Source organism: Maniola jurtina, chromosome Z (genome assembly GCF_905333055.1).
Source record: "Maniola jurtina chromosome Z, ilManJurt1.1, whole genome shotgun sequence".
Lineage (NCBI taxonomy): Eukaryota > Metazoa > Arthropoda > Insecta > Lepidoptera > Nymphalidae > Maniola > Maniola jurtina.
In genome coordinates, this window is record NC_060058.1 from 10,221,726 (window position 1) to 10,234,810 (window position 13,085).

Genomic DNA, 13,085 nt, shown 5'->3' on the forward strand with positions numbered 1-13,085 from the left:
GGTTGTATAGACTTTATTCATATCCATTAATCTTTTTAGAACTAAGATTGCTCGCAAATCAATTGATATCTATTGATATTCTTTTAATATTTTGAGTATTGAATTTATTCAGAAATTCAGTTCGTTACATTCAAATTGATATTCATTCATTAAATCTAAATAAAAGTTACTTGTATCTTCTTAGTTAGAAGGCGTAGTAATTTATAATATATTTTTTTCTTTATCAGCAGTTCCAAAAAAGTTAAATATTATATTTAAGTACTACTGTTTCAATAATTTTTTACTTTATTATAATAGCTACGTGTATATGTTACCGGAAATGTATGTAATCCGTCATTGTATACAATTCCTAGGAAATGTATGCAATTCCTGAAATCGCACGGAAATGTGTAAAATAAATTATATTAGACACATTTCCTAGGAAATCTATAAATTGCCTAAATAGCAGTCGAAAATGTAAATATTTGAGATATCAATGGGTATGCGGGGATAGCGGGGCGGGGGGAGGGTATTGTTTTGTCTGATCAGTTAGGTTAGGTTAGGTTTTTTTTAATTTAAAGAGAATTCCTCTGATATGTGTCACTTTCTAAATTTCATTTTACAGTTAAAGTATGAAATTGCCGTTTTATTGTAATAGGTACTTCGAATTGACATAGAACCTTCATGGTTTGAGATTTTTGAGTGAAACTTTTTTCATACGGTACCTATGTGGTTCTTCTTTAAAAAAATGTGCAACATTCGATTATCAACTTTCAGTTGTTTTTTTCATTCAGCTTAGACAATAAAGATGGATACTCGAATACGAGTTCCGACGCGGAACTAACGCGGCAGAAACAGCTCGCAATAATGTTGCGTTTGGAGAGGGGACTGCTATATAACGCACTGTGCGATTTTGGTTTAAACGCTTTCGTGATGGAAATTTCGATTTGAAGAACGAACTACGCGGAAGACCGTCCACACAGGTGAATAACAATGATTTGAAAGAGATGGTGGAAGCCGATCCGAGCCAAACTACCCAGGAATTAGCGACATGGTTTAACGTTACCTTACCAACAATATGGACTCATTTGCGTCAAATCAATAAAATAAAAAAAATATGAAAAATGGGTGCCTCATGATTTGACTGATCTGCAGAAAGAAACGCGTGTTGAAACTTGCGTTGCCTTGTTGAATCGATACAGAAATGAAGGAATATTGGATCGAATTGTGACATGTGATGAAAAATGGATTCTTTACGATAATCGTAAGCGGAAAATGCAATGGCTGACCCCAGGTCAAACGCCGCAACAGTGTCCTAAAGCAAAGCTTACCAATAAAAAGGTAATGGTAACTGTTTGGTGGTCTCAGCGTGGTGTTATTCACTATAGCTTTCTCCGATCTGGTCAAGCAATAACGGCAGATGTCTACTGCGCTGAACTCCGAACAATGATAGCGAAACTAGCAGTGAAACAGCCCCGAATTATGAATCGATCTTCACCATTATTGCTCCATGATAACGCGAGACCTCATACGGCACGAGAAACCGTTTTAACTGTACAGGAACTGCAATTAGAAACCATTCGTCACCCTCCGTATTCGCCAGACCTTGCTCCAACGGACTACCAGTTTTTTCGTGATTTGGGCAATTTTCTGCGTGATAAAAAGTTTTCTTCTCAGGAGGCAGTGCAAAATGCTTTCACACAGTTTGTCGAATCTAGATCACCAGAGTTCTATCGCAAAGGCATAAATGAGCTTCCTATTAGATGGCAGCAATGTATAGATAATAATGGTAATTTTTTTGATTAAATAAATATGTTAAAATAAAAAAAACGAATTAAAAAAAAAACATATTTATACTCATAATAGACATGAAACTATCGGTCAATATTTTCAGTATAATATATTAAAATTATAGACATTTCGTTTTATTTTTATTAATCGAGCCCTTTGAAACTTTCGTGCAGAAATCGAGGAATGCCAATCCAGCCAAGTAAATCCAGCGTTTCCTTCTGTATTTGCATTCCCATTATCTGCTCCAACGCATAGCGCTCTTTGCAATACTTGGGGCAGTCCAGAAGTAGGTGTAACACCGACTCCTCGTTCGCTGGGTCGCAGTCACAGGCTGAGTCGTCCTTACATTTAAACCTTTTCAAGTACTGCCCAAGCCCTCCATGTCCCGTCAGCACTTGAACGTGAATCGGTGTTAACCTAATCTTTCTCACTACCCCGAAGGCGCTATAGACGTCCGGTTAGGTTAGGTTAGATTTTTATACATTTCCTAATACGATATTGGAATTATATACAATTCCTAGGAATTGTGCACATTTCCTAGGATTCCTACATAAATATGTATTAAATAGTTTTGAAACAATATTTTATAAATTTCCTAGGATTTGTATACAATTCCTAGATTTCATACATTTCCATGTATTTGTTTCAACACTTTATTAGTGTTTTCCGTAATGATCCTACTTTTATTTACACTATTATTCATTTAATATAGGTTCAAAGAAAGACTCACTATGTACAGCCTTAGGCCTTAATATTTCATTTACATATTAACTAGTTGATCCCGCTTACAATACACAAATCGATATCGCGTATTGTTCCGAACCACTCATTCACTGAAGTTTCTTTGGAATATTTATAGTTAAGACACTACGTGCACAGTAGAGACGCTACGAGACAAAAGTGTGTTCACTGTTCCGAGGATAGGGTTCCGAGCCGGAATGGCCGCAGCTTAGTTCCACTTGTTCCTCACGACGGAACTGATTCGCCGTCCCCACATAAGGTGGTATCATACGATCGTTCCCTGCAGATGTTGCGGATCTGGTGTCGGTGGTGGTAGACCAGATCCCGTGGAAGTCGAAGGAAACGCAACACCCATATCTTGATATCCTCCTAGTGGCCCTCCTAGCCGATCTACAGGACCTTCATCGGGCGGCGTCACTTCCAGTCCGATGCTGCTATTCAGGGCAATTTTAATAGCATTCGCATCTTGTAGTTGCTGCTGCTGTTGATGTTGCAGCAGCGAATTAAAATGTGAAATTCCAATCTCTTCGAGGCTACTCTTGCGGCGTCGACTATTGACTGGCCCTAGTCCTTGTCGAAGAGAGTTAGAACGTCGTAGTAAGATGTCATCTACCACTCGAAGAGAGTTAGAGCGACCGCGAAAGTCGGTGAGGATGGTAGGACTGTCAGGCAGAGAAAGGGAATTTGCTTTGGTGGTAGTGAGAGGTGGAGCTCGAGGAGAGAGGCTCGTGAGCCCAGCGAGCGCAGAACCGCGACGGCTGCCCGCTGCTACGGCCTGGATCAGGGCTCCAGAACAAAAACTAATGTTCGATTTTCGGCGACTGTTATGGCGTTCGAATGTTTTTTGCGCTGAGAATGGTGAAGGGCGTACCAAGTATCTGAAACAATATTAACCTTATATTTCTTACTAGCTTATGCCCGCGACTTCGTGCGCTTGGACTACACGAATTTCAGACCCCTATTTTACCCCCTTAGGGCTTCTATTTTCAACGGACTTTCTCAGCGGATGTCTACGTCATAATAGCTTTATATGCATGACAAATTTTAACCCGATTCGTTCAGTAGTTTCAGCTGTGCGTTGACAGATCAGACCGTCAGCTTTTCTTTTTATACAGGATGTTTGGTAATTAGTATATAATGACGACACGTACCCATGCTACTTTGATCTGATAAACACAATGCTGAAGTATAATGACGAAATAAAACTATAAAAATTTTCATACAAAATTAAAAATCAAAATTATGTCAAAGTTTTCATGACCCTAACGTGCCCTAACTCACTGAGATCGTTGGCTCCGCGTATTTAAAGATGACCTATTTATTTTTCTTTTGTATGAACAAAAATCCTAACATTGAGGTAGGCCTAATAGCGCAAATGATGTTGGTATCAAGATCAGACTGAATGACGGCTAATTTTTGACATGACCAAACATAAAAATCTTGCTGACTTCTTTCTTAAATCCTTTTCTAGGTCCTAAGGATTAATCCTGCCAAAGGAAATATCTTATTCACAAAACGCCTTATTTCAAAACTTTTGTCGTATACAGGACACCAATTAAGGAATAAGTATGATGTTTTGCCAGATTTTCAATGCAAAAACTGTGAAAATGTTGAATTTAAATAAATTAAATAAAAGGTAAATAAATTAAATTAAGTACTTACATTATATCGCCTTCCTGTAAATTGAGATCGCAGCTTGGGTTTATGATTACGTAAGATAGACTGTTTCTTTTTTCACTGACATCATCATAATCTATACCAGTCAATTTTAATGACTCCATTCGAGATCTTACAAGATTAGCTATTTCTGCTCGTTCGATTTGCTGGGCGTGGTTGTCTCTTGCTTCATCTGCTAAGCTCGCTGAATACTGTAAAATAATTGGTTCAATGTCTTGTCAAAGTTCATTAGCTCATATAACATTTAAATTGCTCAAATTGTGTCAGAATATCATTTTTCTCATGCAGGACTTAGGTAAAAATTTTGGGACTTCTGATCAAAAAACTGGGTCAAGTAGGTTTGACAATCCTCTCTTTATGTTAACCTTACACTAACTAGAGAATTCTGAAGAGACCGAGGCAGGTGAAAATTAGAGGGAGCAAGGTCAAGGCAGGTGGTAGATGTATTAACATTTAACACTTCTTAACCAAGCTCTCTCATTATCTGCTGAGTGGCTAAAGATGTGTGTGGTTTGGCATTATCACGATGAAAAACCACACCCTTTCTTGTGATCGATTCCGGTTGTGTTTTCTGTATTTCTTGCAGATAAATAAACTTAAATATTTACATAATACTAAGTAATTTTAAATGGTTAAGAATGCTCAATTTTTATACATATTTGATAACATGCTTTTGATATATCTGTAAGCTATCTTTCGAGAAGGGATGTGTGGGGATGCGTAGCGAGGTTCACCAACCGTCCAGTTTCTTGAAAAGATCAGCTAAAAACTACACTTTTTATTGGAATAAAAACTACTACGTATCCACATCCCTGGTTGAAAGGCAATGGATATGAGGCTACAGACTAAAGCCGGTTTAGATGTGATAACTAAAACTAAATATTGCCTAAATGCATACGAGTATGCACAATATTTCTAACGCCTAATAAAAACTTTGTGGAACTACAAATGTGGAAATCGATTTTATGTTCTGTAAAATAATTGCTTAACAGGGCTCTCTCCGTCACTCGTTTCATACAATCGTAGTTCCAATTTCATTTGAATATTAAGCAACCAAAGTCCATGAAATTTTGAAGACATATTCTAGAAACTAATTTCTATGTCTGTAGTTTTCAAGATTTCTGTTAAAATATTCGGTTTCAAAGTTACGCGGTCTTAAAAATTTTCATACAAATCTTTGAGCCCCTGTAATTTTAAAACTACATATTTTTAGAAAAATCTAAAACACCACCGCCAAATGAATGTAGAACTTTTCGCAATAGGTGAAGCTTTATCGTACGCAGAAACAATACCCAACAATAAGATTGTAATCTTCACAGATTCGAAAAGTTCGTTACAGCATCTGGCTCGGTGTACTTCGACATTTCGAGGAACACCGATAGCCTACAGTATTATAAATACATTATTGCAGCTTAATTCAAGATCAAAATCTATAGTCTGCAATGGGTTCCATCACATGTAGGAATTGCTGGCAATGAAATGGCTGACCGACTCGCGAAAGAAGCATGTAGCGAAGGAGTTGATGTGTCTTTGCTCCCTTTTTATTCTGACTGCATCTATCTAATTATCTTATCAAAGACACAGTCTACCCGCACTTTGATGAGTGAGTCGTGTTTTGTAATCGCGCAAGAAAAAAACCTATTAAAAATAGTCAATACGTTTGTTCCAAATATCAAATAGTATTTATAATGTACACAGTATAACATAATGTCGATTAAATAATAAATTCAGTGTAATCTGCTGCAATTAAATCAATGCAGTGTCTTCAGTTTCGTGCATTACATAATTGAATGAATAAAGTGAGGCACAGTGTCTAAAACGAATAGAATATAATATATTACACAACAAATTCGTTCTTAGGCACAAAGATCTTTCAAGAATGGAGTGCAGTGCATGTAAGGGCCCACTAAAAAAAGATTTACATTTGCTATGTAACGGCTGTCAAGGTAAGTTCGATTGCGATTGCCTGGGGATAACTTCCGAGCAATATTTGTCAATGACGAGAGACTACAAAAAAACCTGGCTCTGTCCCACGTGTAAGTCTGGGACCCGCCGTAAAAAAATTAGGGATGACACTCCCGTAAAAAGCATTCCCACTACATCGACTATGTCCTTCGACCAAGACTGCCCGAGTACGTCACCTATCAATATTGAAACAACACAAAGTGGGGAACAGGCGCAACAGGTAACGATGGATAGTATCAGTGCACTGCTTGATCAAAAATTAAGCACATCTTTTTCTTCTTGTATTGCCAACCTTAAAGATACCCTAATGAAAGAGATTAGAGATCAAATTAGCTCCGAAATCAGATCTGTTGTATCGAGTATTAAGGAGGAATTCGTCACTACAACTAATACCCTCAAGATAGAACAAAGCAATATTAAATTGGAAATGGGAAAATTAGACAAGAAAATAACAAATCTCTCCTTAAACATTAAGTCGGAACTAAATAACATACAGACTGCCTCCGCCGGATTAAAAAGTGAATTAAATGACATGTTCGAAAAATTTTCAAATGAGAACTCTCACAATAACTCTAAATTGAAAATTAGACAGGATCAAGTGGAAAAAGAGATTAATGATCTTAAGGCCTCCATCCAATTTACTTCCCAGCAATATGATGACTTGAAAGCTGGCTCGAGTTCTTCAACCAGCAACTCTAAAAGAATTAACTCACTAGACGAAGAAATTTCCTCGACTAAAAATATGTTGCAAGTGCTCCAAAGAGACCTAGATGACCAGCAGCAACGGGACCGCTTCCTCAATATCGAAATCGTTGGTTTACCGGAACGAAAAAGTGAAAACCTTGCTAAGCTTGTAATTAATATGTCAGAACATATTAACACCCCTATTACACTTCAGGATATAGACCACATTCACAGAGTTCAGCCACGCCAGCAGATAGACGGGCGGTCTAGGGTTGTCGTGTGTAAATTACGGTCACGATTAACAAAAAGTAATATATTAGCGGGATTTCGGAAAGCGCGAGGCCTAAATACGGAGGACATCGGCATTGACGGACCCGCAGTTAAAATTTATATACGCGAACATTTAACTTCAAAAAACAAAGATTTATACAAGGAAGCCCGCCGAGCATGCGTTCAGAGAGGCTTTAAGTACTGTTGGATAAAGAACTGTAAAATCTTAGTGAGAAAAAACGACAATTGTCCTTTTTTTCAAATAAACACCTTAGAAGACTTAAAAAAGATAATATAATTAGCATTTTAATGAAGATATTTATTCAACAGTATTTGGCCATTTCGGATGTTAATAATATTTGTTTTATTTCACGACTGTATCTTAGTTTAATTAGAAGCATACACAACACACTATTTCAATACACACTTACAATCATACTATTCTATATATCATTATGTAAGAAAAACACATACCATAGTCCCCACACCTTAACACTTATTAACTCGGTCGCTTTTATCATACGAGTAATGTTTGTTATTATTAAAAATATACTTATGGTGCACGTTATGCCAACCAGTACAGTTAACATTCTATCTTACGTCTATCTTTTATATCAATTTCATGATTCCCGGTATATAAAATACAATCATAATGAAGTAGGTATTTTTTTTAGGCAATTTACATACTATATTGTTAACATTATTTTGATATATTTAATTATATCCTAAAATGGGTAAGACTGGATTAATAATGTACTACCAGAATGTTCGTGGTATACGAACAAAAACAAATGACCTGTACAGAAATATTTTACTATATGACTATGACGTAATAGTATTAACCGAAACTTGGCTTACGGCTAGTATAGGAGACCGGGAGTTTTGCGATTTAAGATATGATATTTTCAGACATGATAGGGACATCTCAGCTTCAAATAAATCAATCGGGGGCGGTGTCATGATATGTGTAAAGCGAAGTTTAAACGCTACTGTACTGGATATCAAATCATCATGTCGCGCATTAGATATGGTATCGGTAAGTATTCCGTCCCGTTCTTTACACTCAAATAAAGATCTTCATATTCTTGCAACATACATACCTGGGAATACGAGCACTCAATCACATCTTCTTGAGGAACTTTTACTGTCGATTTGTGATCACAGCAATAAAATGGAAAATAGTAATTTCATGATTTTGGGCGATTTTAATATGCCCTTCATACAATGGTCAACGACTGGGCCCTCCTTTATGAATAAAGTCACTCAGAAAGTACAAGATGCAGGCATTAAACTAATTCAGCATTTAAATTTGATGGGGATGACGCAGCAATCTTTTTTTAAAAATTCCCATAATAACGTTTTGGATCTTGTGTTCTCAAATTTTTCTTTAGAACTATCACTGGATCTATCGCCTTTGCTAAAACAAGATGATTTCCATCCGGTTTTATTAATCGAAGTACCTATTTTATCTCCCAAAACATTAAGAACTGATCCTCATATAAAATTTAAATTTTATAAGGCAAATTATGACGAAATAATAAAATATTTGATGACAATTCCATGGAGTACATACCTAAATGAAGGTTCTTTGGATGATGCGGTGGACTGTTTTTATGAAAACCTTTACAATAGTATCTATAAGTTTGTACCCGTAATGGTAACGAGAAAAAGTGATGCTTATCCAAAGTGGTACAGTAAATCTCTCATAAAAATTATACGAGAAAAATCCAAGGTCCACAGACGCTGGAAAAAATTTCAAGACCCCTTGGACTACCAAGAATTTTCCAGGTTGAGAAAGAGAGTACGTGAGGTTGAAACTGAATGCTACAAGAAATATACTGATCTTACCGAACATTGCTTGGAAAAAGATTCAAAAAGTTTCTGGTCATATACGAAATCCAAGCGTAACACTACCAATTTACCAAGAAAACTAGTTTATAAAAATGTCGAATCCATTAGTAATAAGGATCACGCAGCTCAGTTTAATAAGTTCTTTTATAACGTTTTTTCTCAACCCCTTAAGCAATACCCATCTTCAAATCTCAGATCTCCAACTAACTCTAGTATGTCACACCTTCATTCCCTCAAAGTTGATATTAACGAAATTTCAAAAAGTATAGGCCAGCTTGATACATCTAAAAGCGCGGGAAGTGACAACATATCACCTTACTTTGTTAGACACGCATGTAAGGCTCTCATTACACCTCTAAGTATTATTTTCAATAGGTCATTAGCAGAAGGGTTCTTTCCGTCTAAGTGGAAAGAAGCTCATATTGTTCCGATTCATAAAAAAGGTAGTAAAAGTCACGTAGAAAACTATCGTCCTGTATCGATCTTAAATGTATTTGGCAAAATGCTCGAAAAAATTGTTTATAGTTCAATATATCCAATTATTATAAGGGCGATCCCACCAGAACAACATGGTTTTATAAAAGGGCGATCCACATCATCCAATTTAATAACATTTACCGAAGACATACTGTCATCAATGGATAATCGTGTACAGGTTGACGTGATCTACACAGATTTTGAGAAAGCCTTCGACCGTGTGGATCACGTGATCCTGTTAAATAAATTGGAATATCTAGGCATCCACGGAGATCTTCTGAGGTGGGTAAAATCGTATCTGACTAATCGTTCTCAAGCTGTAGTGGTTGGTGGCTGTAGATCAGATTTCTGTGAGATCCCCTCTGGAGTCCCACAAGGCTCGCATTTGGGTCCGTTATTCTATAACATATATTTGTATGACATTGATAAATGTTTTTTTTATTCGAGGTTTTTAATGTATGCTGACGATACCAAAATATACTTAGGAATTAACAGTGAAGATGATTGTGAGAAGTTACAGAGTGACCTTAATAGACTTTCTCGCTATTACAAAGAAAATAGAATACAAGTTAATATAAGTAAATGTCAGCACATCAGTTTTACAAGAAACAAAAATCCTATACAATTTAATTATACTATTGACGGCCAAACTATCCCCAAAATTGATAAGGTCCGCGATTTGGGAGTTATACTCGACAATAAAATGTCATTCAATCCTCATATTGAAACAATCACTAACAAAGCTTTTTCTATGCTTGGCTTTGTTTTAAGAACTTGTAAACCCTTCAAGAAAATTAGGACACTTAAGATTATTTATTCTGCATACGTGCGGAGCAACTTAGAATATTGTAGTAGCATTTGGTCACCTATCTACATAAAGCCTATAGAAGCAATAGAGAGGATACAGCGCAAGTTTATTAAACATTTAAACTTTCGTACTTACTTTGAACCTTCCGACTATAAAGAAAACTGTAAACACTATAATATACAAACTTGTGGGCAAAGGAGGCAAATAGCTGACATGTTAATGCTGTATAATATTATAAACGGTAAGATTGACAGTCCTCATCTTTTATCCAAAATACAATTAGTTGCACCCCCAAAACGCACTCGGCATACATCACTGCTTCACGTTGATTTTAAAAGAAAAAAATACTCACAAAATTCACCCATTGCTAGAATAACTCGCACCCATAACAAACATTACTCGGAAATTGACCTTTTTCGCCATTCTAAAAAGACATTTAAGCGACACATTTCATTACTCCACAAATAATTTTTTTTTTTTTTTTCTCTTACACGCAAGTGCAACATACTTAACATCATCTCACACACACACGCACACACTCACATGCACACACACACTCACACACATAAACACCTTGTTTGTACCTTAAACATTAATTCGTTAAATGCTTCATAATTATATTCAATATTATTATTATGTTATGTTATTTTTTATTTAGGCTACCTGAGATACTGTTTTTTTATACGTATAAAATTATTTATTTATTTTCTTAACCCACTTTTGATGTATTTACTTAATTAATTCTGGTTTTTTTTTTTAGTATCTAACTATGTATCACTCACTCAGACAAATTATTATAATTATTATTTTCGAGAAAATCTGTAATTAGCCATATTTATCGATGTAATTAGTATTAAGACTCTTATTAGTATTACTTCGCTGTAGATTTTCCTTCTATAAATAAAATAAAATAAATAAATAAAATAATTAAGAAGACCAATCATGAATCTTGGAAAGAGTATTTCGATGAAAGATCAAATTAGAAGGGTATATATATGGTATAAAACTATCCAGCCACAGCCACCTACTTTGTCGTGGATTGACAATAGTTCCTTAAATAGACAGGATATGACTCTCATGATGCGTCTTCGTTCGGGGCACATTCCATTGAATAAATTTAGGTTAGGTTAGGAACATTTCGACTTCTAGTAAATAAACATATCTTGCTCTTGAACGGAGAAATATCTTAACCTAACTCATACAATAACTTAGCCACAGAATCTAGCGCAGGTTGTAATTCTAACACAGCTTTGTTACTATCTTTACAAGTCACGCTCAAAGCAAAGTCGTCTGCGTATTGGGATATCAGATCATTGTAAAATGACGTGATACAGTCATTTGATTGGTGAAACCGACACTGTGCGTTCGAGCTCACTAGACCTCATAGTAACGTTTGTGAATACGGGTGTTAGTTTTGACTGTCCTCTTTTGATGTTTACCTTATGGTACTCAAAAAGGTTTAAAGTAAAACGGTTGAATGTGCAATATTAGGATACTATCGATGCGACAAAAATTCCCAGCTGGCAGCCAAGTTCTCTCCATTATTTTGAGGGTCTGAACATATTGTATGGTCTAGCGGTATCTATGTACAAGTTTATAAATTACAAGGGTTTTGTTAATGAACTCAATTCAGACCCATTTGCCTTACTTCTTGACTTTTTAATCGTATGAGCTGTAGTCATTAACTTGCTGCAGTCGATAACTTGGCGGTAAAGGATCATAAATGCAAATTTTTCAAGTTTCGTTTCCTCATTTTCTATAGAACATAGAAATCACGCCACTTTATTTTGTGGTATGTCGGGTCTCGCCATAACCTTCACCATTGAAAGCATATCTAGACTTTTGCCAAAGAGTGAAACATTTTTGTTATCAACATCGATATTATTTGTAACTGCAATAAAAAATAGAGATTGGAAACTTTGTTTTGTTCCTCCGGGTTAATTGCACTGACTCAAAGTTTGTTTCTTTTTTGTTTTAGTGTATGGTATCAAAATCAGCGAGGTACCAATACAATTTAACTAAAAAATGGTTAGCACATTATAGTGTTAGGTGGAGTTGTTGGGCATTTGTGGACGGGCTGGCACTCTCTGGCGTGTTTCTAATAGTCTATAGGTTGGTGGCCCCTATGGACTCTCTGGTGACGTTTGATAATGGTGATTCTTGTGAAATAATTTTAAATTTTAAATTTAGAAGTTAAATAGAAATATATCAAATGGTGTAATCTGATATTACCTTTATCAATAGGTATACGAAAATTCTCTTTTTTAATGATTCATTAAATGATTATAGTAAAAATGCAAAAGCTGTTTGTAATCAGCTGAAGTTCAAAGGCGTCCATACAAGTCGTATATTTACCCAGATTTATATTGTGAAATTAAAGATATGCACAAAGTTCAAGTCCAGGGATGGAGCAGACGATCCAATGATTCATTAAATGATTATAGTAAAAATGCAAAAGCTGTTTGTAATCAGCTGAAGTTCAAAGGCGTCCATACAAGTCGTATATTTACCCAGATTTATATTGTGAAATTAAAGATATGCACAAAGTTCAAGTCCAGGGATGGAGCAGACGATCCAATGATTCATTAAATGATTATAGTAAAAATGCAAAAGCTGTTTGTAATCAGCTGAAGTTCGAAGGCGTCCATACAAGTCGTATATTTACCCAGATTTATATTGTGAAATTAAAGATATGCACAAAGTTCAAGTCCAGGGATGGAGCAGACGATCCAATGATTCATTAAATGATTATAGTAAAAATGCAAAAGCTGTTTGTAATCAGCTGAAGTTCAAAGGCGTCCATACAAGTCGTATATTTACCCAGATTTATATTGTGAAATTA

General features: G+C 35.7%; 2 protein-coding genes across 18 annotated transcripts in view; one reads left to right on the plus strand and one right to left on the minus strand.

Moving 5' to 3' along the window:
* The window catches only part of LOC123880416 (potassium channel subfamily T member 2), a 75,506-nt gene continuing 62,421 nt past the window's right edge, over positions 1-13,085 (minus strand). For all 17 annotated transcript variants that reach the window (XM_045928536.1, XM_045928530.1, XM_045928533.1 and 14 more), the window contains 2 exons: positions 4,174-4,379; positions 1-3,389 (listed from right to left, as the gene is read on the minus strand). In XM_045928536.1, coding sequence (XP_045784492.1) covers positions 2,777-3,389; positions 4,174-4,379 — 819 coding nt within the window. In that variant the 3' untranslated portion in view covers positions 1-2,776. The remainder of the gene's footprint in view (positions 3,390-4,173; positions 4,380-13,085) is intronic.
* LOC123880425 lies at positions 6,384-7,427 on the plus strand. Its single transcript, XM_045928551.1, has one exon. It carries the CDS (start codon positions 6,461-6,463, stop codon positions 7,403-7,405), a length of 945 nt encoding a protein of 314 aa, XP_045784507.1. The 5' UTR covers positions 6,384-6,460; the 3' UTR covers positions 7,406-7,427.

Coding starts and splice junctions, on each gene's coding strand:
- LOC123880425 (XM_045928551.1), top strand. CDS start 6,461: ATGAAAGAGATTAGAGATCAAATTAGCTCCGAAATCAGATCTGTTGTA.